Raw genomic sequence first — 27,990 nt, 5'->3', positions numbered from 1 at the left:
CAGAGGCTGGCCAGTGTAAGGTAAAGCCGCCCTGTGCTCTGCTTTCCGTGTCCCCCCCTGGGCCACAGGAAGCAGAGAATAGCCGTGGTGTAGTGCACTCCTTATAAGAGATGGGAATCTGTCTCAATGACCCAGGAATCCTGTGCTTGAGAAGGGGCAGATACTGGAGTTGTACAATAGGAGCCATGTAGTTTAGACTCGACCATGGCTGGCCTACCCTCTCCAAACTTAAGGTTTTCACTTTTGTGGCCCTCCCAAAGATCCACAGAGGAGAGGATTAATCCCCTCCCAAAGGCAGCTGCAGAGCTGGGGTTCTCAAGCTAACCATCCTCTGTTTTTGTCAGGACAGTAGTGAGGCAGCAGAAGGAGCAGGCCCCTGGGATGAAGAGGTCACCAAGTGGTGGGGGGAATGGAGCTCCTGGTCCACATGCTCCCGTACCTGTGGGGGAGGAGTGATGTCCCGGGAGAGGCACTGCTTGCAGCAAAGGTAAGCAATGGAGCAGCACCAGCTAACGCCAGACTCATGGACAGTCATGAAACCTTTACCGATAAGGTGCCCAGATGCTGGATGCACCCAGCGGAGGGGAGCGGGAGGAAACACCCAGGGCAGAGTGTCTCTCCTTTCCTGTGGAGCTTTTCACATGCCCTGAATGATTCCAAGCTCTAGAAAGCAGAACTGACATTTCTGTGTTTGCCAAAAGCCACCAGATAGTTGACGTGGCAGGAAAAACTGGATATTTATGAATCTGGAACAGAACTGCAGCCGGACGCTTAACAGGCTCCTCTGCCTACTACAGCCCACCTGCAGCCAGCCTCAGCTTTTCTTACTAGCTGCAGGGAGGGGTGACCTAAAGTGCATCCTTCTCCTTCCCGCACCCTCTCATGGAGATCTGCTGCCTTCCAAGTAGTGCAGTGATATTAGCTCTGTATCTGAAACATTTCAAATTCTACTGTGGTGGCCCCCATTTTGGTCACAACTGGGGACTGAGCAGAAACCCTCCAGAGCTAAAAGCATGAGCTTCTACTGCTGGAGGTGAAACGTGCTTGGAGCTGTAATAGACTCACATCCTCTTTGACGCAGGCACAAAGGAGGACTCATGGGTTACACTAGGCAACTGTGCTCTGCAACGTACATATCTTGGAGTAATGAAGCATACTGGGCCGGGGAGCTGGGCCACTTTTCGCGTCTTCTTTTTCGCTTTGCACCTGGCTGATGTAGAGGACAGGGTGTATTTCACATGTGGTGTACGTTGCTCAGAAAGCGGGTAGAAAAGTAAAGAGCCCTGTTTTGACATCCAGCGGGAAATGTGCACAATTTACACTGATTTGGTAATTCTGTAGGGACCATCTTCAGCCTTGGCATAAGCAGGTGCAACTCATGTTGGCCTACAGGTGAGTTGCATCCACTTACAGGTGAGGGCATGGGCGATGGAGGGACTTAGGTAGCTGCCTTTATCTTACATCCCCCTGTCAGTTGCTTTTGTTGCTATGCCCCCCCATCTCCCTGCCACGTGCCTTCAGCAGGTAAGCTACGCCTGCTTGGCAAACTCACCACGGCAATGCCAGTTACACTATTGTGCTAGAGCCACTTACACTGACCTACCCTCCATATGCAACTTACTCTGGTGCTTCTGACATTGCCCAGTTAGTCCCGGAGCATTGGGCCCAGGTACGTCTCTGGGACTTCCTCCTCTTTTTCATTGTGTGGCCCTCTCCAGGGCCGGCTCTAGGATTTTGGCCTCCCCAAACAAAAATATTTTTGCCCCCTCCGCCCCTTTCCCAAATCCCCAGCCCTGCCTCCTCCCCCGGGCATGCTGCATTTCCCCCCCATTACTTCCTGTGGCTCCCCCTGCCCTAGCTCACCTCCGCTCTGCCTGCTTCCCTGAACACGCTGCCACTCCGCTTCTCCCGCCCCCCTGAGGCGAGGGAGTGGCAGCGTGTTCAGGGGAGCAGGTGGAGTGGAGGTGAGTGAGGGTGGGGGGGAGCGCAGGAAGTAATGGGGCGAGGTAGAGGAGCCGCTCCCCACCCCAGCTTGCCTCTGCTCCACCACCGCCGCCTCCCCCGAGCGCACCGCGGCTCGGTTTCCCCTCCCTTCCTCCCTCCCAGGCTTGTGGCACGAAACAGGTGTTTCGCGCGTGGCAAGCCTGGGAGGGAGGGGAGAGAAGCGGAGTGGCAGCAGCGCGCTCAGGGGAGCAGGCAGAGGCGAGCTGGGGCTGCGGGGGCACATTTCTAGGGGCGGCATGGCCGGCGCCGGAATGCCGCCCCTAGAAATGTGCCACCCCAAGCACCTGCTTGTTTTGCTGGTGCCTAGAGCCAGTCCTGGCCCTCTCTCGCTCAGATCCCCTCCTGCTCCCTCCATTCATTCCCTCACATCACAGCAGCTGATGGCCTGTGGCACTTGCCAGTGAACTCCTGCTGCTCTCTCTCAGCCAGGCTATATTGCTAGTGCCTGTCAAATCCGCCACTGAAGGCGGTGAGGGCAGCGCAGGGGACTGGAGCGGAAGCCCCTACCTCCACTAAAGAGACGAATGAGACCCCTGGAGAGGCATCTCTTTAACCTGCTAATGAGACTCCCTGGATGCTAATGAGAGCTGGCATCTGAGAGTGCAGAGCGCTCGCTGTGCCTGCTTCTCTCCTCTGCTCCTTTCCATTCTGCATGAATGCACTTCTAAGCAGAGGAAGCCCAGGCATGGCCTCCTCCCTCTTCCCTTCCTTCAAAAGGAAAAAAAAAAACCCTTCTTTTATGTGGGTTGGCTGGCTGCATAATTAGGATCCGGATGTGCAGAGGTGCCTTCCGTCTGGAGATGGCCATGATGCTCAGATAACCTCGCCACTAACAAGGTATGCCAGTGTCTGTGTCCCCCCTCTGCCCGGTGAGCACAGATACTGCCATCATGGGAGAAAGATGGGGAAAAGAAATGGGAAAGGGGACCTGAGTGCCCCCAGAGTGTTCCCTGTGCCTTCCTAGCTAGGGCTCTCTGTCCTCCAGGCCTGATCCAAAACCCAGTGAGTCCTTCCACTGACTTCAATGGGCTTTGGCACTGGTCCCCTGTGATTCCACAGCCAGGGAATTTGCTGCAGAATCTACCCCTCACTGCAGAGTTTTGCTCCAGAATTCAAGCTTGCATTTAAAAACAAAAATATAGAAAGCTTTCTGCAGCTGCAAAGAAAACCTTCCAAGCCTCAGCCAAGTGTACACAGTGCTGCGATATCTGCCTGAGTCTGCAGACAGCCTGAAATAATGCTGCCCTGTTTCATCCCAATGGGATGATAACTGTGAAGTCTCAGGCTGCAAACTTTGTATCCAGCACTGTTTAACACTTTCACTGCTGATGCTCTGCAGAGTGAGCCAATATGCTTATTCCATGGTCTCAAACTGCGCCCCCAGCTACCAAAAGATTGTCCCCTTCTCAACTGTCAAGAACGCCAGCTCCCCCCTGACAATGTCCGCTGCAGACCAGGACAAAGGCACATTGGTAGTGCTGTGCTGGGAAACTTGCACAGCATTTGGATTATTTTGCCATCACAAGCACCAAATTCACGCAGCCATTTCTAGGTAACTGCTGTGCAATAGATTGTGCCATCACCGCACAACGGCCCAGTGAATCCTGAAACTGACCAACTTGGTCACAATGCTTCTGTTTCATTAGAGTCTGTTAGGAGCATAGGATTTGCTCAGGAAAAGAGCCGAGTATTGCTCTTTCTAGTGGGGTATCTTGTCTCTGGCAGTGGCTAAAACTGAAGGCAAAAAAAAAACAAAACAACCCCCAGGGTGTACCACTGTACGGTGCTATCCCTGCAGCAAGAATTTCCTGCTATGCCCTGACAGGTGAGATTTGTCAACCCTATCATTATTTTAGCAAATACAGTTAGCAGTCATCAATCGACCTACCTAATCTATTCCATGCATTCTTAACCTGGGAGGTGCAAGGAGGTCTCAGAGGATTGCAAATGTGACACCCATTGTTTTAGTTGACACACAGGCTTGAACCAGGGACATCCCATGTTAAAAGCATAAGATGCCACAGCTTGAGCTAGGATCAGGCCTCTATAGCAAGGGCTCTAACAGCTCCATATCCTCTGTAGATCAGGCACGGAGGGGTACCATAACACTCACCAGTGACTTATACAAACACACTCTCTTTCTTTATGGCTAGATGGGGGAGGAGCCCAGCATCTTTTTGCTGCAGTAACATGGCACAGCTGGCAATGTAGGTAGCAATGTGCTATATAGAACAATGAGTTTCACATAGCTTCTGCCCAGACTCTTCCCAGGTCCCTCTATTTCTTTGCCATCCGGAGTAGGCTCAATACATTGGTGGTTGGCGTCCAAAAGCATCCTGCACTCAATCTGCCCAGTGGGGACTGGGTGGTAGTTGCACATACAGACAAGTCTGTACCATGCCCTTACAAGGTATGTCTACACAGCAACAAAAAGCCCACTGCTGGCCCATGCCGACTGGCAGGGCTCAGGGGAAGGGGCTGTTTCATTCAGTGCAGGCTTCCAGGATCAGGCTGGAGCTAAGTTCTGGGACCCTCCCACCTTGCAGGGTCCTAGAACCTAGGCTCCCAGAACCCGGGCTCCTGCCCAAGCCCAGATGTCTACATGGCAGCGAAACAGCCCCTCAGCCCAAGCCCTGCAAGCCTGAGTTGGCTGACACAGGTCAGCTGAGGGTGTCTAATTGTTTTGTTGACATACCCAAGGTGACAAGTGTCTGAGTCAGTCCAATTGCTGGTGCTATGGAATTCCACTCTTTTTAAAATGCCAGTCATGGTGTTTGACTTGCTTGTTATTTGCCACCTGGGTGTTTTTGCTAGAGTGCTGTGGGACTCAGGTTATCTGTTTTGTGAGAAATTCCGCTGCTGTGTATTTCTTCGATGTTCTGACACAACCAAAGAATTGCAACAGTTCCCTCCAGCCAAAATAAACTAAAATTGTGTGGGGTTGATTGTAACGTTTGGATAAAATTCATATATTTTGTTCTGATTTAGACTTTACAATATAAAATATTTAAAAATGGAAGCCATCATTTTGAAACAGAAAATGGAAACATTACATTGCAAAAAGGTCAAAGTAGTAGACTTTATTGGACTGCTCCAGTCCCATTTTTTTCTAAACAACATTTTGTTGAAGTCAACACATTTCCACAAAACATGGTGGTATTGACAAAATGGCATTATCTGATGGAAGAATGTTGTGTGTGAAATGTTTCAAACAGCTCTAATGATTATTATTGCCAGTAATCATGTTTGTGTACAGTAGTACCCAGAGACCACTAGAGTCAGGGCTCCACTGGGCTAGGGGCTGTACATACACCTAGTAAGAGACTGTTCCTGCCCCCAAAGAGCTTACAGTCTGAACAGGTGGGAGAAGAAAGTGAGGGGAAGTGATTTGCCCAGCATCATACAACAGGTCAGTGGTGGAGTCAGGAATAGAACCCAGGGCTCTTGAGTTCTAAAGGAGTAGGCTATGCACTGGATCACACTGTCTGTCACAGCCCTGGTAAAGAGCTCCTGCCAAACGCTCACCACTGTAGCCTGATTGTTTAATGGTGGCAGTAACTAACATCCCCCCAACCCGCCCTTGTAACTCAGATTGCCCAGGGATTAGAAGATGCAGCATTGCAAGCAGCTGGTGCATGTGAAGCAGTGATTTCTCAATTAAAACCAGGAGTATTGATTAACCAGATTCGGTTTATGAATATGAAGTCAGCTCCCCCGCTGCCTCAAAGCATGGGTCACCGGGCCCGATGCTACTATTGATTCAACTTTAGGTACCTTTAATATTACAACATCACACTGTTGTGTTTGGGTCCCATGCATTGACCCGTGTGCTTTTAAACATCCCTTGGTCTGGGTAGGCTCCAGCCTCTCTCTCTTTTACTTTGGCTTCTGACACATTTCCTGAGCACAGACTCTCTGTTAGCCACTCATGGAAGTGTGACTAGTGAGCCCCCAGGACCAGTGCTGACCTCCCAAGATATCCAAGTTGCTTAAGCATATTCCTTCCCAGAGCTTCAACCTTGCGATCACTCTGGTTTACTGTTTACCTCTTCAGAGACAAATGATAGCACGTAACTCAGAATAAAACACGTATACATCCTTCCCTGCCTCGGTGTCCTCACCGCTCTTGAGCATTCGTTGGGCCTAATTCAAACTCTTTTAAGGAGTTTAGGATCCTTCCTCTCCTCTTTCCCTCCAGCACAAGGCTTCTCCTGTCTCTCCTGCTTCTGGTCTCGTCTCCCTTTCCCCAAAATGGCTAGCAGCGACCTCACTTCGCTTTCATAACTTCCAGTCTCCTTTGTCAGTCTGCTTCATCAGGTGAGCAAAGTCCCCCACCAGGCAGGGGTGAAAGTAAGTCGAGTGACTTACCGGTACGCTGGGGCCAGCTCTGCCCCCAGAAGGGGTGGGGCTGAGGGGTCAGAGCCAGCCCCAGCCCACCCTGTAAGGTAATTGCCCCCTCTTCTCCTCCCCGCCTCCCCCACTGCAGTAGCAGCAGCAGCCCAGGGCTCCCGGGGCTATTTAAAGGGCCCGGGGCTCCACTGCTTCTACTGCCCTGGTCCTTTAATTAGCTGCCGGAGCCCTGGGGAAGCGGCGGGGCTCCAGCGGCTATTTAAAGGACCAGGGCGGCAAAGGCAGTTGGATCCCCAGCCCTTTAAATAGCTCCTGGAGCCGCTGCTACCCCAGGGATATGGGGGCTATTTAAAGGGCCTGCGGCTCCCCTGCTTCTACCGCCCCGATCCTTTAAATAGCCCCCGGAGCCCTGGAGTAGCAGTGGCGGCTATTTAAAGGGCCGGGGTGGTAGAAGCAAGGGAGCCCCAGGTCCTTTAAATAGCTGCTGGAGCCCCGCAGCTGCTACCCCAGGGCTCCAGCAGTGGGACTCTGGAGGCAATTTAAAGGGCCTGGGGCTCCAGCCACTGCTGGAAGCCCCAGGCCCTTTAAATTGCCCCCTGGGGAAGCCGGGCTGCCCCAGTACGGTGCACCGGCTCTTGCATAGCTGATGCATAGCTTAGTGACCAACCCACTTGGGCAGCCTGGTTCTTCTGTGTGGCAGCAAAGTCTTTGTCCAAGGGGGCTCCCATGTGAATAGAGGACTAGCAAGGTTTAATTACCTGCGATTGTTAATCCTGTGCCACTAGCTCTTGGGATTTCATCCTAAAATGGAGGTAAAAGACAAAACAGAAGGCAGACAAGGCCCAGATTCAACATGGAGTCCACAGTCTGATAGAGGTACACATAGAGAGTCCCCACTATCAAACAGAATTCATAAGTTGTACATAGATCCCCAAACTGTCACACTGTCTCATCAGTCATTCTACCTGGACAGAGGGAGAGAAAACGGCATAGCCTGGAGGAAGGTGGCAGTGCTCTGATGCTGCCATTCTGACCAATGTAATACTCCCATTGCTATCGCTAAGTGAGAGCATCCCACCCTAAAACTGGGGCCATTGGAAATACATTTTTTACACACTGTTACATAGGCTGTGTGTGACAACCTGGATGCAAAACCAGCTGTTCTAATACACACTCCTGTAAAATTACTGCCTGACTTCTGCTTCTCTGTGCTAAGCTACAGGCCACAACTGTTTTACAGCCTCTGTGTTTTAGCACCTCATAGTCCTCCAAACCACTAGTCACTCCTCCCACAGCGTAGTTCTTCTCTGCCTTTCAGGCTCCACCTATCCCAGGGCACAAACAGCACTGTGTGTGGGGGCCAGTCCAAGCACTACCAGCTGTGCCAGCAACAGGTAAGATCCTCTCCCAGGGCTACCCATTTAGTCCTAGCGAAATGACATTGCCTCAGTGGGTGCTCACAGGGTTGTTGTGCTGGCGCAAGCCTACTGGTTGTGCCTGAGATTTGGCACGGCAATGAAAAGCAGATTAAGGGTCTGAGCGGGACACACACGGGTCACCCCAGAATTGAGACAGTCACAGGTGTGACTAAAGCTCTCTGTTTTACGGATAAGAACGAGGCTAATGCTGAGAACAGCAGCAATCTTGATTCAGTGCCGGTAGCCCCGGTGAAACACTGATGGGCATTTTATTAATATTAATACAGCAATAAGAAGAATACTTAGCTCCTTCCAGCCATAGATCTCAGAATGCTTTACAAAGGAGGTCAGTATCCCCATTTTACAGGTGGGGAAACTGAGGCACAGATAAGGCAGTCACTTGCCCAAGGTCAGCCAGCAAAGCACTGGCAGAGGCAGGAACTGAATCCAAGCCTCCTGAGGCCCAGTCCACTGCCCTATCCACTAGGGGAGTCAGCAAGAAGTAAAACTGCCACAGCAACTGTCATCTGAGGATCTCAAAGTTCTTTACAATTATCTCCATTTTACAGAGGAGAAAAGTGACTTGCCAAAGCTCCTAGAGCAGGCCAGTGGCGGAGGGGAATAGAACTGAGGAGTCCTGACTCTCAGCCTCTGCTCTGTCCATTAGATCTACTAGCCCCTTCTGTAACATCCAAGTGTCTGCCCACAACTCTGAGACGAGAAGGGCCTGCAGGCTGTACTAACTTCACATGGACCTTTCTTGCATTGCTCTACCAGTGGATCCTAGCCTTGACCTAAGGGGCCACGCTGCTCTGGGATGAGAGAGGAATTCCAATCCCTTGGAAGTTTTCCCTTTCTGTAGTGGGCTGGTTTCGATCTAGGAGGCTAATGTTAGCTTTGCTTTCTCTGCAGCCTTGCCCAGCCAACATGGCCAGCTTCAAACAACAGCAGTGCGCCACCTTCAATGCTAAGGCCTTTGGGAAGCACTATTACCACTGGACACCTCTCTACCCAGGTCTGTCCATGGCTGACCAGCTCTGCATGAGAGATGGGGACGAAAAGTACCTGGGGAAACCTAGTCAATGGGGGTAGGAGAAGGAAAGTTTCCTTCGGGTGTGGGTGGGTGGATGCGTAAGCTTTCCATGTCTCTGGGCCAAGGTGCCCCCCTGGGTAGTTGTAAACCAGTGACCTAAAGGAGAAGACTGTCTCACTGTTGGTCCTGGAGCCATCCTGTGCCCCCACTGCTCTGCTCATTGTCATCTCACCTCTCTCCCTTCAGATGATTACACGAGTATCTCCAACAAGCCTTGTGACCTCCAGTGCACCTCCAGGAGTGGAGAGAGACAGCTGATGGCCCGAGCACAGGATGGCACATCCTGCAAAGACAGGACGTACCAGGGGGTCTGCATCAATGGCAAGTGTGAGGTGAGGTACTGGGAGGAAGGGCCGTGTATCGGGGGCTGAAGGCTTGGGGTTTTAAATCATTGTCCTCAAGCACCACAAGTATGGGCAGTAAATTGAAACTGAACAGCTGCTATAGGGTTCCTGTAAATGTCACACTAATAATGCCTGTGTAGAATGGAGCAGTCAGGTTTGGGCTGGGGAGATTATTATGTGCAGCCATGTACTTGCATGAGGTGCATACTTTCTCCCTTGAGCCTGGAGAAAAGCAGCAGCCGTGGTTTGTTTTTGAAGGAGCACCCAGCAGTGCAAGAAGTTTTAATCTGTTAGTGAAGGCCATCTTGCGTTGCAATTGTACTTAAACCTCAAGACTCCATAGGACTGTGATTTGGCGGCTTGTCATTGCTGCTGCTGGATGTGCTGCCTCCTGGAGATGTTTCAGAGTAGCAGCTGTGTTAGTCTGTATTCGCAAAAAGAAAAGGAGTACTTGTGGCACCTTAGAGAGTAACACATTTATTTGAGCATAAGCTTTCGTGAGCTACGGCTCACTTCATCAGATGCATTCAGTGGAAAATACAGTGGGGAGATTTATATACATCTACCCACTGTATTTTCCACCGAATGCATCCGATGAAGTGAGCCGTAGCTCACGAAAGCTTACGCTCAAATAAATTTGTTAGTCTCTAAGGTGCCACAAGTATTCCTTTTCTCCTGGAGATGGTCATTGCCAAAATGACATTGCCCCACTAAAAACAGTTGCCTGCTGGCTCAGCAAGGCCATTCTTGGATGCATCCCATTCCAGGGGAAGGACATTCCAAACCAATGTCCCAGCAAGGTGGGTCGGTTAAACATAGGTACAGTATGAGCTAAAACAGCCCTTCACCCCACCTCAGAGTTCTTACTTCTATGTGCCCAAGACATGTAAACTCTCACTCTAGGGATTTCTCCCAGTTTAGAATCTCACTTACCCAGTAGGTCTGTTGTGGACTCCCCTTGCTCCAGAGTAGGACTGAAGACCTCTCTGGTAATGTTGTCTTTTCTTTTGTATTTCTTGCAGCCTGTTGGGTGTGACGGGAGTCTCTACTCATCCCGGACGATGGACAGATGCAGAGTGTGCGGAGGGGATGGCAGCACTTGCTACCGGGTCTCAGGAAGCTTCCGAAAGGGGATCTCACAGTTAGGTACACCCTGTTAAGTGATGCCCATCAAATAATTTCACACGTTGCTTCTTGCTAACATGGACTGCCAACTAGGGCAGAGTCTGAACATCCCAGCTGAAGGAGCTGAATAATACCTTGCCTTTCTTTCCCCATGTAAACCAAAATGATGGTATTTTGTCTGTTCAGCTTAATCAGCAGAGGAAACTGGTTTGGTTTGCTGTATGGTTAGTTAGTGAGGTTTTCCTCCATCATTTTATGATGTGAAGCGGCTGGGGTCCTATTTATATCTATTGATCTCAGCATCTTGCCCATGCCCGATGATAGGAGTTCAATATGCTTTCTTTTATCTCTGCTCTGAGTTGATTTTGTGCTTGAATGTTAATCTTGTACGAGGAGGGTCACTACATTTGTAAATGTGTGCTGCTGTTCTTGGTGACAGCAATTGTTCTCCTGTATTCTCCAGGCCGATAGGCTGCAGAGGAGGTAAGTGTTCTCTGAAACGTGGTCCTCTCTCAGGCTCTACAACTCCCCTCACTTCTACCTCTCTCCATACTCCCACTCTTCCCCCCCCTCACAGAATGACGGGATTGTTGAGTGGTAGAGCAGCACTGTGACGCATTGATAACCAGAGAATACTGATTGTAGGACATTCTGGGACACCTACTCACTCTACTTTATGGTAATTCCACTAGACTGCAGCACCCTCTACTGGATACAGCCCTGTTGTAACTGCACCCAGTGCTCTTCACAGCTCTGGCAGTTCATTCTACTTTTCTGTGGGAAAAGGAAAAAGTTGAATCAGGAGTATTTTTTGTTTGATGGTTTTCCTTTCCCAGGAACAACTGCCAGCTCTGAATAAACCCAACTCCAAAATGCACTTCATTGCTTTTAAATGTGACCTGCAGAGGATTGGGTTTGTGCCCATTTGTGCTTTAGAATGGATAAAGAAGGCCTGAAACAGTTTTCAAAAATAAGTATAACTTTCTGGGTTTGGGTTTTTTTTTAAATATCAGGATTGTCATATCTGGTACTCTGCGGGTTCTTGGGGACTCTGAGATTTGTACGGTGAGCTCTCACATGTTAACTGAAGGGGCAAGGTAGAACAAGGTGGGGAAGGTAATATCTTTTATTGGACCAACTTCTGTTGGTAAGAGAGACAAGCTTTTGACCTTACCCAGAGCTCTTCTTCAGGTCTGGGAAACTTAATTAGGTCACGTCTACAACAGTGAACTTACAGCGGCACCGCTGTAAGATCTCTCATGTAGTCACTCTGTGCCGACGGGCGAGAGCTCTCCACTTGACATAATTAAACCACCTCCAATGAGCGGCGGTAGCTATGTTGGTGGGAGAAGCTGTGCACATAAGCGTTTATGCCGGCAAAAGTTATGTCACTCAGGGGGGTAGTTTTTTCCCACCCCTGAGTGACATAAGCCAACGTAAGTGGTAGTGTAAACATAGCCCTAGAGTGTGTCAGCTAAATACAAGTGGAACAGATTGTTTAGCATGAGTAGTTAACACATATTTCAAGGAGCCCTTCAAGATGAAGTGGCATGGTAACATCTCTCCAGTCATTGGGAGGAAAGGAAGGGGGGAAGCGGGGAGGGGGAAGCAACTGTGGGGGTTGTTAGAGTGTTGTAATAAGCCATAGATCCATTGTCTCTATTGGGCGAGGTGGAAGCAGGCAGTTGATTATTAACAAAAGTGCGTCTTAGATATCTGACTTCAAATAGTGTTAACAACAACAACAAACCAAAACAGAGGCCAAAAAATGTGACTAAAACTGTCTTCCCCACACAATTGCTCATCTTGTATTTGTTGTTATTTTTACTATTTAGATTGCAGTAGCAAAGATGCTGCTGCTGCTGCTGATAGAGTGAGACATATACACTCTTTTGTGATTCCATCATGTCACTAGGTCTCCAGTCACCATAGAGTTTTGCATGGTAAAGACCCACATTTCTAATGTCAAATACAATCTCATAAAAACCTTCTTTACCCAGCATTAACAAATTGGCTTGTGCATTTGCCTGTTGTTTTCCCCTCCCTTTGCAGGTCACCTTTCATTCTCCTTCAAGGGGAAACTATCAGATTGAGAGGATGAGATCTGCAGCCCTTGATCTCTAGGTTGCTAGTTCAGATCCAACCTTGCGCAGTAGTTGGGCCTTTATCTTTTTGGGCTTATGGCTCTACTGGGTGGGATGACTCCCTCATGCACCCAAAACTAATACTTTCTTCCTGCCTCAGAGTTTGACTCGGGACTCAGATGAACTCCTGAGGTCTGCAGCAGCTCAACCTCAACGGACCACGCAGGGATTTTTTTTTAATAAAGAATCCTTGACTGCAAACACACACACACACACACACACACACACAGGGTGCTGGGACAAGACCCCTTCTCCTAGAGCTAAAACAGTAATTCTTCAGTGTGCCCAGTGCGGCAGGGCACCATCCCCCTCCTGCATGGACGCAGAGCCAACTTGCTGCCGCTGACTACTCCCGTTGAAACATAACAAAAGCCCATCTACCATTCCCAGACTTGCCAACCCCTAATGTTCAAAAAATCATGAGTCAGGCTCACCAAAAATCATGAGATTGGCTTTAAAATCCTGGGATTATGTAAAAATCATAGATGCGGCGTTCTTTTTATTTTCCTTCTGCTTTTTGAGCCTTTAGGATGCACCAGGCTCACATGTTGAAGCTTTCTCCACAGCCATAAGGGCTAGAAACTTACTTTTTCTTTAAGAATGAAGGCAGAACTCATCCCATCTTCACTAGACTCCAGGAACTGGGGCTTTAAGGACAACAACAATATCATGAGACTCATGACAAAACCATGAGTTGGCAGCTCTGCAATGCCCTCACTGAGCCACCTGGGAGGCTGGAGCAGCCTGAGTCTCTCTCCCGCGTTGGGTTTCCCAACCCTTTGTTCTGTTCCCACTCCCCAGGCTATGTGTTCATCACGAACATCCCTGCCGGCGCCATGGACATTCTCATCATCGAGCGCCGGAAGACTGAAAACATCCTGGGTAAGCCACAGAAAAACACGGAGTGGATAGCACGTCACCACTGCCAGAAGTGGGGCATGGCTGTACTCCTGGGAATGGTGCAGAGAGGACAGGCCCCGACAGCAAAGGAAGGCAGGAGCAAAAGCTCAAGGGGAGCCTGCAGGAGGCCCTGTGCATGACCACAGCCAGTCTGGAGCGGGTAAAATCACACCGGAGCAGGGAAGATGCTGGGGAGCAGCTTTAAGTGGGCGTGAGCCCCACAGAAATGGGCAGATCTGGAAACAGGAATCCCCAGCACCTTGCTGCATTGACTCCTACCCTGCCATTTCTGACCCTCTTGGAGAGGAGGGTGCTGGTGACTGTGGGGGTAGCCAAAGGCAGCATGGCTCCTAAGTGAGTGGGAAGCAGCAGGGCGGGGCTAGCACACTGGGCAACTGAACGAGGATTCTCGGGGTGTCCACCTGACTTCCTTTCACCCCCTCTGGCAGCACCAAGGGATTCCTCTAGAACCTTTGCCCCATCCCTTGGGTGATAACCAGGGCCAGCTCTACAGGTTTTGCCGCCCCAAGCAGTGAAAAAAAACTGCCGCCGCCTGGCAAAAGGGAGAAGCTGCCGCCGAATTGCCACCACGGGCCAGAGGAGCTGCCGCCCCTTTCGAATTGCCGCCCCAAGCACCTGCTTGGAACGCTGGGGCCGGCCCTGGTGACAACTGTACCCCTCTGGCAGGTGTTTCTGTAGGAGGGAAGGATACAGGCTTTAGGAAATAAAGGATGGACAAGACCATCTGTGATCCCCTCTCACCTGGAACGATCCATTAGGGGTCACATGCTCCTTTGTGTTGGATCTTTGCTTTTTGCATGGGCTGGGTCACAGCTGATGTGTTGTTCTTGGTGCTTTCAGAAAGCAAAGGGCTGAGAGATCTAGCTGGAATGAGGCTGTTAGGGGACCACAGATACCCTGACCAGCTCTGCCTCCATTGTAATTCACTTGATTAAAGCCAGGCTCACACTGTAACACTGGATCCAAACAGCCCTGAATTTGTGGGGTGAGGGTTAGAAAGCTAGATCTGGGTCAGAATTGTGGATTTCTCCCGACTTTTGAGCTAAATAAATCCAGCTCTCTGGAGGTGAAATTTCTCTATATTTAGCTGCTGTGCCATTGAACCACCAATTTTTCTTTAATGTTGCACGTTCATTCTGCCTCACACATTGCAGTGGTTCCAGGGATCTGGACTAGAAACGTGACGTACTGTAGTGTGAACTCAGGCCACCCCCAACTTGGTATCCCGTCTCTCAGGGCACCGACACACGGAGCTCAAGACAGTGTCTCCCCCTGAGTGATTTTCCTTGGCCAAGGAGTACTTCTCCATACAAGTCAGCATGGGCTGCTGTTGGCCTCTTTTCCTTGAAGTCTGCTTGGAGTTAAGTCTCCTGTCCCTCTCCTCTGTTTGCAGCACTGGCGGATGAATCTGGGCGCTTCTTCTTCAATGGGAACTCAGCCATTGACAATCCCCAGAACTTCCGGGTGGCTGGCACGGTGTTCAAGTACCGCCGCCCTTCCAACCTGCATGCGGATGGCCTGGAGTACGTCATTGCCCAGGGCCCCACCAATCAGTCTCTGAATGCCATGGTATGTAAGGAGCTAAAGATCAGGGTGCTTCCCTGGTGGTCTCCTTTCTGAGCCCCAAGACCACAGGTGCCCTGCAGGCAAGGGAATTTTGAGCTTTCCCATGGCTGGGGCTCCTGCCTCATTCTCTGTAGCAATGCCTTCTGAGAGAGATTGGCTGTGCCATTCCTGGGCGGTCCTGCCTGGCCATCACGGGTACACCATCTCCTCTGTTCATCACAAAGCACTTACTCTCCAGGTCAGGTTTCAGGGTGTGGGTCACGTGTTTCTGATCCAATAGACATGATACATGAAAATGAGCTAACCGGGTTTTTGTTTTCTCCCCAGTACTATAACTTCAATGGGAAAATGCCCCATATAACATATGACTATACTGTGCCACACATGCCCTCGCCAGCTCTCCGAACAGCTGCCCCTGCCCTCAAGGCGCCTCTCTACCTTCATCTACCGGACTCCAGCCCCAAACATCCAGCCCCAGTCCCAGCAGATTCTGGGGCTGTGCGTGATTTCAACGCCACTTGGCTCTCTCTCTCCCCGGATGATGTCAGCGACCGGTTCCCACCCGGAGAAGAGCACGGAGACCTGAGCTTCAACAGTCAGGACTTCTTCCAGAGTAACTCCACTGCTCCGGCCGGGCCCTGGGGCTGGGAACAGAGGGAAGAGGAAGAAGAGAAGTTTGGCTTCCGAATCAGACAAGTCTACCATGCAAAAGGAGCGGGCAAGGAGGCGGAGGAGGAGGAGGTGGCGGTAGTAGGTGGAGAAACAGATTTGGGTTTGTTTGTTTGTTTTCTTGGCTACCTCATGGTTGGGTAACTGAGGTGCTCGTTAAGGGTGGGACTTACAGAAACACTCAGCATTGGCCCACCTCTGCTCTCATCGAAGCCAGTGGGTGCTGTACCAGCTGGGTGGATGAGGGAGGTGGTGAACCAGAGCCTCTGTGTGCTCATTAACGCCCCTGCGTTTTCCTTTAGCCTCCAGCTTAAACCAGATTTCCATCAGCACAGCCATGCCCTACAGCGTGATGAGACCCGAGCTGCCGGAGAGCAGTGGGATCGGAGCAGCCAGGCTCCAGCTCTTCAGGAGATTGTGTCACCGGGACCCACAAAACACTGCCTTTTGCAGGGAACTGCAGTACCTGGCTGCCAAGCTAGGCTGGAAGAACTCAACTGCGGGGCTGTGGAGAGAGCTGGTGGCTGGATGGCCAGAAGGGCTGCACAAAGGGCCTGCCAATATGAACTTGCTGGAGAGCACGAAGGCAGAGACTTATGCAGAGAGCCAGGAGAAGGCAGCTAACTACAGCGTGATTACAAGCATTCAGAACCCCGTGCTGGGTTCCAGCTCAAGCCTCCATTCTGGCCTCGGGAATAGCCACCTGGCAGAACCCCTTCAAGCCCCTGGCCCTGAAAGGTGAGATGCCGCCAGGTTCCTGAGGGAAGACAGGATGCCAGTTATCCTGGGAGGATTGATCATCCCATTCCCATGGTAGCTTCAGCGTTCTCCACTTGAGTTTCCCCTCTCTGACTCCTCTGTTATTGTGGTGATGGGGAAGGTGGAACAAAGTCAGCAGCCTGTGCCAGTCCATCTCAGACTCCCAGAACACGTTCCATAGTGCCTCTGCTCCCCCAAAGGGGCTTGGTCACCTCCTACATGATCCCTCACTCCCCAATGTGATCCACCAGCCATAGGAAATCTTCTCATACAACCTGATACATGCAAGCCTGCAGGGGAGCAGTAAGAAAAAGAAGCAGAGCCACAGGGGTCCCTCTCCATCCCCTGGAGTACCCGAGGAAGGGGTATCACTATCTGTCACTCATCACATCCCAAACTAAACTCATTCCTGCTCCTCTCTCTGCAGCAACGAGTTTGATGTGAGCCCCCTGGGCCATGATGACATCAGCTTGGCCGACATGTACCGGTGGAAGGTCTCTGCCTATGCTCCCTGCAGCTCCACATGCACTTCAGGTAGGTTTGCTCTAGGAGACTGGATGGCTTTGCAGGACTGGGAATGAAATGTAGAGCCCTTCAGCTGAAGGTCCCCAGGTATAGTCCAGCCCAGCAACCAGAAGCTATTATTATTTGAAAGTGGTTTGATGGCCTCTGTGAAATAAATTGGTGTCCTCAAGCCAGTTTCTAGTGGACTAGTGTCCACATCCCAAAAGCCGCCACACCCGTTGGCACTAGGTCAGACCCCTGTGGGCAATCTCAGCTGCTGGGAATGGCAAGTGAGCTCTCCTTCCCCTATCTGGGGCAGGGCTGAGGCACACGGCTAGGACAGGGTGGTGAAAGCTTGCACTGCTGCTGCCTGTGCTGTCCTTCGTGCGTGGGTCAATAGAGGAATCCATTCTCCAGGGCCAGCAAGTGCCTTTCACCAGCACTAAATCCTCTTCAAATGCAAATGAAGGATCCAGCTACACCATGAACAAGGGTTAACATTTACACACAGGCACGGCTCCTGCACCTCAGCCGAAGGTTCATGGGAGAGAGCTGCAGGGGAAGAACCTGGGCATGTAGTATGTGATCTTATGGGTCACGGGGGCTCCTGTTTCATTGAGAATCTGTATAATTACCCTGACTGGGAGGTGGGTGAATGTTTCCGTGCTTGGGCTGAGCCTTTTAAAACTTGTAATAAGCCATCGAGAAGAACCTGAGCCCATCTGAATAGTAGGTTCACACTTGGAAATGGTGACATCCCTTGATGTGAATAGCTCCAAGCCGGGCTCCAAGTCTTGCCAGTTGGTTTCATGTTGGTGGGGTAACTGGAGGGGCTGAAGTATATTTGGTGGGGAAAGGGAGCTGATACATTCAAGACCTGTTAGTCTGCAAAGGACCTCTTGACATGTCTGAAGCTCCTGGAGAGTGTGTCAGAGTGAGCATAGATACTTCAGAGGATGGGAGCTTTATTTAAGTTTCAGCATCCTTTTGCCTGAATGAAGTGAGACTAGGAGTAAAGGTCCTGGGAAGAGGTGGGTGGAAAGCAACCCATCAGCAGCATCGGGCTGTCTTTGGCACTGGTAAACTATTCTGTGGAGTGTTCAGTTCTGGTCTTGACTGCTGTCCTGCTGGCCTCATCACGTGGGGCGTGAGCTTTGCAGTTCTCTTCTGGATAATGATCCTGTTGAATAGTTGTGGTTTTGCCATGGCACTAGACTCTCAGATACATAGGCACCATGTAATAGATGGAGCGAGTAGTGGTTTGTTGGAGGGCAGGCACTAAGAGAGATTCCTGGTGCCCAGCAGGCATCAGCACCTCCTATGCCATGTGTGTCCGGTACGATGGAGTGGAAGTAGGGGAAGCGTATTGTGATGCCCTGACCCGCCCAGAACCCACTCATGAGTTCTGCACAGGGAGAGAATGCCAATCCAGGTGAGTGACGATATTCAAGCCTTGACCCCCTCTCAGAAAGACACCCCATCAGCCAAGGCTACAGCCATAGATGGGCCTGCACAGCAGCAAACCGAGCTAGGTGGGGCCTGGCAAAGACTGCACAGGCAGAATAATGCATGGGAAGCCAACTACCAGCAGAGAAGGAGGTGCCCAATGCACACCCACGGTTTCAGGTGGGTTTGTACCCAGCACGGCTTGGCCATGCTTCCACCGCTGCTAGTTAGATTCGTGCTAGCTCTAGGAGAACCAGTGTGAATATGTGCACACGAGCAGGGGTATCACCCCTAACTCGCAGTGCAGACGGAACCTAAATCAGGGGAAAAGAAAGGGAGAAAGCATGAGAGAGAAGAGAGGTGGGCATAGGTGGGATTTCTGTGTCCTGTAGCTGATCCCACTCAATAGCTCTGACGCTGGGTGTCACTTAGCACCCACAATGCAGAGCATTAGAAAGAGGTGGGTGGGGTCTGTCATTTTTTGGTGGCCATCTTGATACAGCAGAGTGAGGAATGACCCCGGAGATGCTTAGGCCATGGGTTTGCATCAGCTCAGGTTGTTGGGCTGGGTTACATTTCTTTACAGCAGACTGGAATATCTGCCGGTGTCTATTTAAAGGTGGCCTAACATGTTGTGCAAGTCGGGATAAAACCCCTCAGGACATAGGTAGGGCCAGACGCATTGGGTGTAATTTACAAGCTGGGGGCTAGACAGAGGAATGCAACAACCTGCCCTGAGGAAGGGGTGGCCCACAGCTGCACTGCCCCAGGAACCCCAGAGATTGAGTGGTACCTCTGTCTCGTTGCCTCCCTGCCCCTCTCCCACCTTACTCTGATGGGGGAATAAATTACTCCACCCCTTTTTCATGGAGCAACTCATTCCCCCCAGGCACTCGTGCACCTACTCTGACTGGTGAATGCAGAGCCAGGGCTCCCGCCACGCCCCATCCTTCTCCCCCTGCTCCCACCCAGTTGCTCACAGTGGGTGAGTAGCCCCTGCGCTCCCCACTAGAGTCAGTCACAGTCTGAGCAAGGGATTAAGGCCCTTACTCTCCTGCTGACTCAGACAAACACTGTGACCACCCAGCCCTCTGCGTTTGGGGATCATGCTGCTCCTGGAAATACGCGGCCACCTCTGTGCTGGAAAGGGACAGCCTTGAAACAGCACACAGCAGCCCTGTGCAACAGAATAAGGCATAGAGAAAAGGACAGAGTACCCAGTTGAAAGACCTCAGTAATGGTAGGCAGCAGGGCAGTTGGACACTGGGGACACAGGTGTTAACCTCCTTACGCTTGTGAAAGGGCCATGGAGTGAAGTTTTAAGGCCCACATGCAATCAGGCCTCTGTGCTGCATGTGGGAGACCAATGAGCAACTGGCAGTTAATTACAGGAGGATAATTGTCCTGAAGAGTTGTCACTTTAATTGGAGACACATTCGCACCGGGCAGTCCCATGTACTCAGGAAGATGAAAGGAGCCCACCAATGACCTGTGTCAGATACCCCCTGTCTCTGATGTCTGTGGCCCTCAGGGTGCCTTGTTCTGACCTATGCTTTGTCTTCTCTCCCCTTGCGAACCCCCCTGGAGGTGGGAGACCAGTCGTTGGAGCGAATGCTCCAGGACCTGTGGGGAGGGCTACCAGTACCGGACTGTGCGCTGTTGGAAGATGCTGGCTCCAGGCTTCGACAGCTCCGTTTACGATGAGCTGTGTGAGTCTGCTGGGCTGGCCAGGCCAATGGAGAGGAAAGCGTGCAAGAACAAGGCGTGTGGGCCCCAGTGGGAGCTCTCCGAGTGGTCAGAGGTATGGAGTGCAGTGGCCTACCCCATGTGTCAGGGTTAGACTGGGGAGTGGCCCATGACCAGAGGAAAACTAACCTCAGCAAGTAGACTCGTTCCTATGTGTCATGCTGAGGAGGTCTCTGGGCAGTTTGAAGCACAGTAATTAGGCATCACAGGGAAACTAGCATTGTTCTTGCCCATCTTTTTCCTGTTCTAACACAGTCCAAGGGTGTGGAGTGTACTACCCCTTCTGCTATCTTGTATAATAATTTGCATTTTTATAGGATCATCCCTGTGAGGATCTCAGTGAATTTAGCCACAGAGCACCCCTGTGAGACTAAACCTCCCTTCCCCCCCATTTTACAGCTCAGGAAACTGAGGCACTGAGAAGCTAAGCCCCACACTTTCAGAAGAGGTCACTGATTTTGGGTGGTCAACTCAACACGCCTTGGGCCTGGTTTTCAGGCCAGACCCCTGCATTTCCAGTTTGCTGGTGGGAGCTGAATGCACTCAGCGGCTCTTAAAATCAAGCCCAACGTGACTCACGCTGGGCACCCAAAACTTGGGGGCATTTGGGTGAAGTGACTTGCCTGTAGCCACCCAGCAGCAGAGCTGGGACTAGAATTCCAGTATCGTGATTCCCCCGCCACTGCTTTAGCCACAGGACCAGCCTTCCCCTCTCCACCAGCACTCACCTCAGTCTAGGGAAGAAAAATGTATCTTTTCCCTCTCCCCCCACCCAATCTCTTGTCACTTTACCGACGCAGTCTGGTCTCTTGTGCTACAGTGCTCTGCTCGATGCAGCAGTCAGGGGATGATGAAGAGGGAGGTACGCTGCTCAGTAGAGCCAGGCCTCTGCGATGGGGCCCTGAAGCCTGTCAGTGAGAAGGAGTGCACAGGCCCACCCTGTGACCGGCGCTGGATTGCCTCTGACTGGGGACCGGTGAGTCCAGGCCGGCTGCTTTTCCTCTTTCCCTGACCTGTTCGAGGCTTGAGGTCTAGGGTGAAGAAATGCAGTAGCCCAGGCCTGAATGGAGGTGGAGATGGAATCCACCCTGTCCCCCCGTTAGAGTGGATTGTGGGACCAGAATCCCCCACACACCCAGAGCAGATTACGGGGCCGGAATTCCTCTCCCTCTGGAGCAGATTACGGGATTATCGCCCACACAGACAGTTTACATTATATGCAAACAAACGGCTGAGTTATTTTTGCTCAGACTTTTAACAAACATTCCCCTCCAGGCACAGATGGAGCCTGGAAAAGGTCAGTTCAAAAGTTTGGGACTGTTATGAGTGCCTGAAAACAAGGAATTAGAAAGGAAGCTACTGTGTCTCCTGAGTTAAGGAGGCAGTTGTGAGGCCATCAGCCCTTAACCGCGGCATGTCAGCATCAGAGCTAGGACCAGCACTCCGGTCTCCTGCCTCCCACTCCCATACTCTGGCCACTCAACCATACTCCCTCCACTCCTGCCAGTGCTGTTCAGTGACTGGCACGTTGACATGCCCTTTATTCCTCCAAGTGCTCAGGTTCGTGCGGCAAGGGGCGGATGAGCCGCTTTGTCGTGTGTCGCAACCTGGAGGGGAAGGTGATCTCGGACTCCCAGTGCGATCCGGCTGCCAAGCCTCTGGCTGTCTACCCCTGTGGGGACAAGAACTGCCCTGCACACTGGGTGGAGCAGGAATGGGACCAGGTAAGCTTGGAGTGGCCTCACTTCGGCCTGCCTGCTGTCTGGAGGGGCTGACTCCAGGCATCCGGCCCCCTTGGGGGGAGGGAAGAGGTACATGGGCCTGGGTAGCCAACATGTGTGTTCTGCAAGCACAGGGGGCCTGTGTGTCAGCGCTGAGGGGCTGGAAGGAGGCAGTGAAGCAGGGGTGAGCCTCGGGGAGGGAGAACGTTTGGGGCCCAGGGAAAGATCAAAACACAAGCCCTGGGGAAGCTGAGAAGCCAGGGGAACAGTCCCTGGGGAGGGGGCGCTGTCCCCTGGGGGGAGACGGCTGGGGGCAGGAGCAGCACACAGGAGTGGGGGACCTAATGAAGCAGTGCCTGATGGGACTCACCCTCTGCTGCAGGACAGGCGGCTCCTGAGGCGAAGCTTGGCTCTGCTCCCCACTCCTCACCGTGCGGGGGGCAGGTTCCTCAGCTCCCTGGGGCTGGTTAGCTCCTTCGGGCTCTTCTCGCTGCAGTGGCCCTCCTGCTCCCTGGAGCGGAGCTCATCATCCTGCCCGCACCTGGGACAGCCTGCCATAGCAGAGGCTGGAGGAGGCCATCATTGGTCAGGCTGAGTTGGGGCCGGTCTCTTCAGGCCACATGCCCCATTGGGTGCCTTGGGTTGGGCAGTGACAGCCCCTGCGCTGGTGCTGGAGCTATGCCGTCCTGGGCTGGGTTAGCAGAACCGCCTGCCAGCTGACTCTTTCCTGCCTGAGGCGGCTCAGGAGTTCCCGAAGCAGGGAGGGGAGTCACAAACGCCACTCCCCACAGCTGCCGCTCTGCAATGGCTTGACACATGCTGGCTTTCCCATAGCTCCCATCAGAGGGCAGGGACTCTGCTCCTCTGCTCTAGCCTGGTGGCTCTTGCAGATCCAAAATCTAAACAAGGCCCTGAAGTTCAGCCCCGTTACACACACTGGAGAGCACTGGAGAGGGGCCCCAGCCAAACTCCAGGACCCGTAGGCTGTCTGAAAGCAGGGCCATCAAGATCACTGTGCAGCAGGCATCTCCTGAAGCGGTCACTAAGAGCCACTGAAAGCACACAGCAGTGTGAGAATCCCTTAGGACCAGGAGCAGATGAGCCGTATCTGTCTCTGCCTCCTTCGCTTCAACTTGAGGTCTAGAGTGGCCAGATTGAAACCCGGGCCATCTGTCATGGGGGGCAGGTTGCATAGCAGAGTTGAGTGTGGGCACAACTGGAGATCGGAGGGTTGGGGGAGAAGGGGTAGTCTGGGCCTAGGGAGAGGGTAATTGCTAGAGGCTGGGTTCCAGCCATACTATTCCTTCCAGCACATTCTAGCTGCCAGCCACCCTCCCTAGCCAGCCACACTCTGCCAGCCCCCTTCATGACCTGTTTACACCACGGCTGCTGCCAGTATCAGAGCAGTACAAAGGCTCCAGCAAATATGATTGCTTTGTGTCACTGATTTTCAAAATGGCCAGTGGTAGCATAGACCCAGCCTCAGCCCAGGCGCTGCTCTGTGCTGCCTGCCAGCTTCAGCCTTGCAATAGCTTGTTTTAGGCGGCACCCCAGCTAATGCAAACCAGAACACTTTGGCATTTGGTTTCCCCATACAGCACTGAGCTAACTGGCTTTACAGTGAACTCAGGAGGGACCACAGAGATGCCCTGGGGCCTAGCAGAACCAGCCAGACCCCCCCCGAGCACTTTTAAGCTGTGGTGGCGATATGAAGCAGGGAAGCCACTTGACAATGCTACATTTCAAGTGCTAGGTGCCTAGGGTCCTGCCATCCCTCGCTAAAGAGTGTTTGTCTGAGCAGCCTGCTTAAACCCACCTCCTGGTTAGTGCTGAGGGCTTAAGACCCCACCCTCTGGGCTTGATGGGTGTAATAAGCTGGGGCTGTTTTATTTCCCTAGGCCACGACAGTCCATTACCCCCTTCACCTGCTGTGCAATTTGCACACCCCAGTGCAGCTGGGTTTACAAGCTCTGTTTCTCCAAGTGCCAGCGCCTGTGAACTCAGTCTGAGCGCTTTTCTTCTCACATGTCCCCTTCCGGGGTTGAGCGGGCCTTGGTGATCAAGTCTAGCTGGAGGGTGATTAAGATGGAATACAATCCAGCTCCCTGCCCTCCAGCTGTGCTGACGCTGTGAAAAGTGCTGCAAGCACAGAGGTGGCAGTCACGCTGGCAGAGGCAGCTGGGAACATGCAGAGGGCGCAGAACAGAGCTGGACTCTTGCTACTGCATGACTGAGTATGTAAGAGCTGTCTTACAAGCTAAAGCATGTCAATAGAGCCCCACATCATGCTGCACTGGCATGGCGCCCGTTACAACTAAGCCTGCCTTGTGTTCCTTCAGTCCTGATCCAGGAGTGTGAAGTATGTCACTCACCAAGACTGATGTATTAATGCACTATAATATCCAGCTCTTACATGGCATCTGGGTACAGCTACATACCTAAAGGCTAGGGCTACACACTGACCTAGGGGTGTGACTCCCAGCGCACGTAAACATACGCACAGTAGCGCTCATCAGACAGCAGTGCTGCCATGGTAGCATGGTCTTGCTGCCCCGAGTACAGATCTGCCTGAACGCTGGGGGTATGTACTTGGGGCAGCCTGCCTGCACCACCACTGCCCGTACTATTGCTGCTACACGGCTACGTTTAGCCTGATAGCTCAGATGCTCTTCTGTGTCTAAGGACCTCAAAGCCAGTTACAGACTCTAACATCCAACGTCTCAAAGGTATTGAGGCTACTAACTTTCATTGGTAGCAGCAGCTGGGTCAGTAGCAGCACAAATGTTAAGTGACTTGTTCAAGACTGCACTGTGAATTGCTCTGAGCAAGAATCCCCCTGCTGGAAGGCCGGCGCATCTACCAGCCTGAGCCCTATGCCTAGAGTGTAGCAGTCCTTAGCATTCATGAATGAGCTGGCTTCCTTTTCGCTTTCCCAGTGTGACGCCAGCTGCGGCCGGGGGGTGAAGACCAGGAGTGTGCTGTGTGCCGGCCTGGAGAACGGCGTGTACAGGGAGTATCCAGAAAAGCGCTGCAATGCCTCCCAGAAACCGGAGGTGCAGGCAGCCTGTTTTAAGAGGCCTTGCTCTACGTGGTTCACGACCTCCTGGTCTCAGGTAGGGAGCGAGAGAGAGGAGGTGGGTATTGAAGGAGCTGGCAGGAAAATGGAAATGATGAATGCCAAGGGGGAAGGGGTGATTGGCCTACACTCCAGGGAGTTGCAGAGGAAGACTCAGATGCCAAGGGAGTCAGGAGAATTGCTACTTTCGTGTTGTGCCTGTGGCATAGTTAAGTCTGAATGGAACCACCAAACCGGCTCCTTTCAGGAGCTAGCAGGAGAGGAGAGGGCTGGACATGCTCAAATCCCAAGGCTCTGAGTACAGACCTAGCAGGAGTAGGGACACCAATTACCTGTGTGCTGGGTAATGGTGACTATCTTAGTGCCCATCTCCCTTGGGTGTCATGCCCCATAGAGTAGAATGCACACCCCTACCCTCCAGGAGCCAACTTTCTTCCTGCCTTTCAATTGAATTTAAATGGCGTGTTTAGTGCTAGTGAACAGTGCCAGACTGACAGCCCCAGGGATGTGCAGCCAAACAGGATTCCCAAAAGGCTGCAACAAAGCAGACTTCCTCCACAGACCCCCTATGTGCCCCAGCCCTGCCTTGCAAGGTCCCTTCTCCAGGGATAAGAAGGGAGCTCAATTTCTGAAACTGTTCTGTGCTTGGCATCTCTGTTGAGTCCTCCCACCAGGGAGCTGATGAGCAAGCACGGTATGGCAGGAGGTATTTTGCAATGCATGCGCCTAAGCGATGGGTGGTAGATGGAAGCCATCACACTTATTACCCATAGGTCACCAAAGGGTTGTTAGCTGGTAGCCAGTTTCAGTCCCCACTGCCCTGGGGTGGATTGAACAAGTTGCGTATAGTGCAGGGAAAGGGTCCATCACCAGTCCCCCATGCAGCCTCATTTGTTACTAACTATAAATTCTAACCTCCTCTGCAGCCCTTTGAGCACTGGTGGTCTGAAGGTCTTAGACTCTCTGCCCCCGAGCATGGGGGAATGCTGGATATGCTAGTTAATGAGGCCAACCTTTTTATTCAGCTAGTACAACTCTCAGCATGGCCTGGGGGACATTTTTGAGCTGCTAGCTCTTATGCAGAGAGCCAGCCAGAAGCAGAAGAGCAAGCATCTTGGGACCAGTCAGTAATGGGCATAGGGAAACACAGAAAGAGAACAGTAGTTTTCCCCCAAGGCCCATTAGGTGAGAGGCTGGCTGGGGACTCACTGTGGGGTGAAGTGGGAACTCCCTCAGTGAATATCCCCTGCCTTGGGGGGCCAAGAGGAGTGATTGGGGTGAGAGTGATAGGCTCCAGGCTCACAGCCCGCTTCTCCTCCCTCTTGCTTCTGACAGTGCAGTAAGACGTGTGGTGCCGGCCTGAGGCTCCGAGAAGTGAAGTGCTACCAGGGAGATGCCCTGGGACAGGGCTGCGACCCAGCTTCCAAACCGGACACCAAGCAGATGTGCCAGCTCCAGGTGTGCCCCACGGAGGCACCAGGTAAAGGGGGGCACTCTTGAGGTGGCAGTTCAGGCTTGGGGGCAAGCCCTTGCTTTAACCGCTGCTGTGGATGCTTTCGCTCCCCAGATGAAGACTGTGAAGACAAAACGACAGCCAACTGCGTGCTGGTGCTGAAGGTGAAGCTGTGCTCCCATTGGTACTACAGGAAGGCCTGCTGCCGATCATGTAGGAGTAAGGCGCCCTGATGGCTGCCACACCACGCTTCCCTTCCAAGACCAAGGGGCAAGATCCCCTTAGAAACAGACTCCAACATAAACCCTTTTTCTTTGACAGAAGCCATTCCGCCTGGAGTGCTCTGTCACGGAGCCAGTCCCTGTAGAACATCCTGCTCAGCTAGGAAGGATTCCTTGGGCACACGTAGCAACAACAGTCCCCTCTTCACCTATAGGATTTTATAGAGAGACCAGCAATTCCTACAGAGCAATCAGAGCCTGGGTAGTGTGGGAGGTTGGTCCCTGCCATCCATCACCAAGGAGCTGCTCCTCTTCCCCACCACTCTGCTAATTCATGGCCCTACTCCTGCTGGGTCTGTACCCAGAGCTTCAGGGATGTGAGCAAGGAGTCCCAGCAAGAGGTGGCCGAGCGTGTATCACAGCCGGCAGTAGCTAGGCCAGTTGCTGTACCCTCCAGCCACAAGGTCAATTTTCAAACAAAAAAGTCCATTTGACAGTAAAGCAATAACCCATCCATTTGTATTTTCTGTACATGTGTGTTCGGGCATGGATGGGGGGCAGGGCTGGAATGGATGGGAGGGCACATGTGCCCCAAGACAGCTTCCAGCGCAGCAGTGTAAAACCTGCCCCGATCAAAGAAGAGAGACTGCCCACTTTATAGTTCAAAGTCCTCATTTATTTCTGACATTCACTCTGTATTCACAGCTGAGCAACAACGATGTAGAACAACAAGTAGAAAAGTCTGACTTCCCTGTTCCTTCCCTCACCCCTTAGCAGGGTTGGAGCTACATTTTGGGCTCCCACTTGAGTTTTGTAGCTCTCACTTTCGTACTTATTGACATGTTCCAGCACACATGCAAAATGTGTTTGGGATTTCATGTGTGGTGGGGGTCTTCAGCTGGGGTATATTACCAATCTCAAACCACTTGGCCTAGCTCAGGGCCACATCAGCCTGCTAGAAGCCTAAAGGTCACATTTAATGTGTGTACAATGGAGCAAACTACAGCTATCTTCCCTTTTAACAGAGGTGTGACCCACAGAGCCTACAGCCTGTCATATAATGCACCACCTTGATCCCAGCAACCTTCACTGGGAAGAGACAGCATTGCATGCCAGGACCGTTAGTCTCCGTGGGCTGTCCCTTCATATTAAAGAGGCAGAGCTTTGTGCTCTGTTTAGCCCATGGGCTGCACTTTGACCACCACAGGTCGTGAGGGGTTAAGTTCAGGCTGGAGGGCTAGCTAAAGCAGGTACTTGCATATGAAAGGATAGGACTTGTTGAGTTAGACCAAGGAAAACCCTGCCAGACACTGTATCACCAGGGGAGTGTGCTGGTTGGGATAGGAAGCCAATAGGAGCAATGGGCTATTGAACACTTGGGGTTGGAGGCCTTTGTTGCTACTAAAGAAAAGGAGTACTTGTGGCACCTT

General features: G+C 52.0%; 1 protein-coding gene across 2 annotated transcripts; it reads left to right on the top strand.

Annotated features, from left to right (window-relative positions):
- The first annotated feature begins 351 nt into the window (after positions 1-351).
- LOC119860503 (ADAMTS-like protein 2) lies at positions 352-27,939 on the top strand. 2 transcript variants are annotated; one of them, XM_038414303.2, is made up of 17 exons: positions 352-487; positions 7,673-7,748; positions 8,685-8,787; positions 9,052-9,197; positions 10,232-10,355; positions 13,280-13,360; positions 14,793-14,968; positions 15,293-15,737; positions 15,937-16,372; positions 16,821-16,927; positions 18,203-18,329; positions 19,931-20,144; positions 20,910-21,065; positions 21,643-21,813; positions 24,747-24,923; positions 26,222-26,366; positions 26,454-27,939. In XM_038414303.2, exons 1-17 carry the CDS (start codon positions 456-458, stop codon positions 26,570-26,572), a joined length of 2,835 nt encoding a protein of 944 aa, XP_038270231.2. In that variant the 5' UTR covers positions 352-455; the 3' UTR covers positions 26,573-27,939. The 2 variants fall into 2 exon arrangements, with proteins under 2 accessions (XP_038270231.2, XP_043347309.1); XM_043491374.1 differs by lacking the exons at positions 352-487; positions 7,673-7,748; positions 8,685-8,787 and having other exon boundaries at positions 9,180-9,197; positions 10,232-10,350.
- Positions 27,940-27,990: the final 51 nt, after the last annotated feature.

This window comes from Dermochelys coriacea, chromosome 8, assembly GCF_009764565.3.
Source record: "Dermochelys coriacea isolate rDerCor1 chromosome 8, rDerCor1.pri.v4, whole genome shotgun sequence".
In the NCBI taxonomy this organism is placed as follows: domain Eukaryota; kingdom Metazoa; phylum Chordata; order Testudines; family Dermochelyidae; genus Dermochelys; species Dermochelys coriacea.
This window is presented reverse-complemented; position numbering and strand designations above follow the sequence as displayed.

Coding starts and splice junctions, on each gene's coding strand:
- LOC119860503 (XM_038414303.2), top strand. CDS start 456: ATGTCCCGGGAGAGGCACTGCTTGCAGCAAAG. Junction 9,198..10,231: donor GCATCAATGGCAAGTGTGAG/GTGAGGTACTGG, acceptor TATTTCTTGCAG/CCTGTTGGGTGTGACGGGAG. Junction 16,373..16,820: donor CAAGCCCCTGGCCCTGAAAG/GTGAGATGCCGC, acceptor CTCTCTCTGCAG/CAACGAGTTTGATGTGAGCC.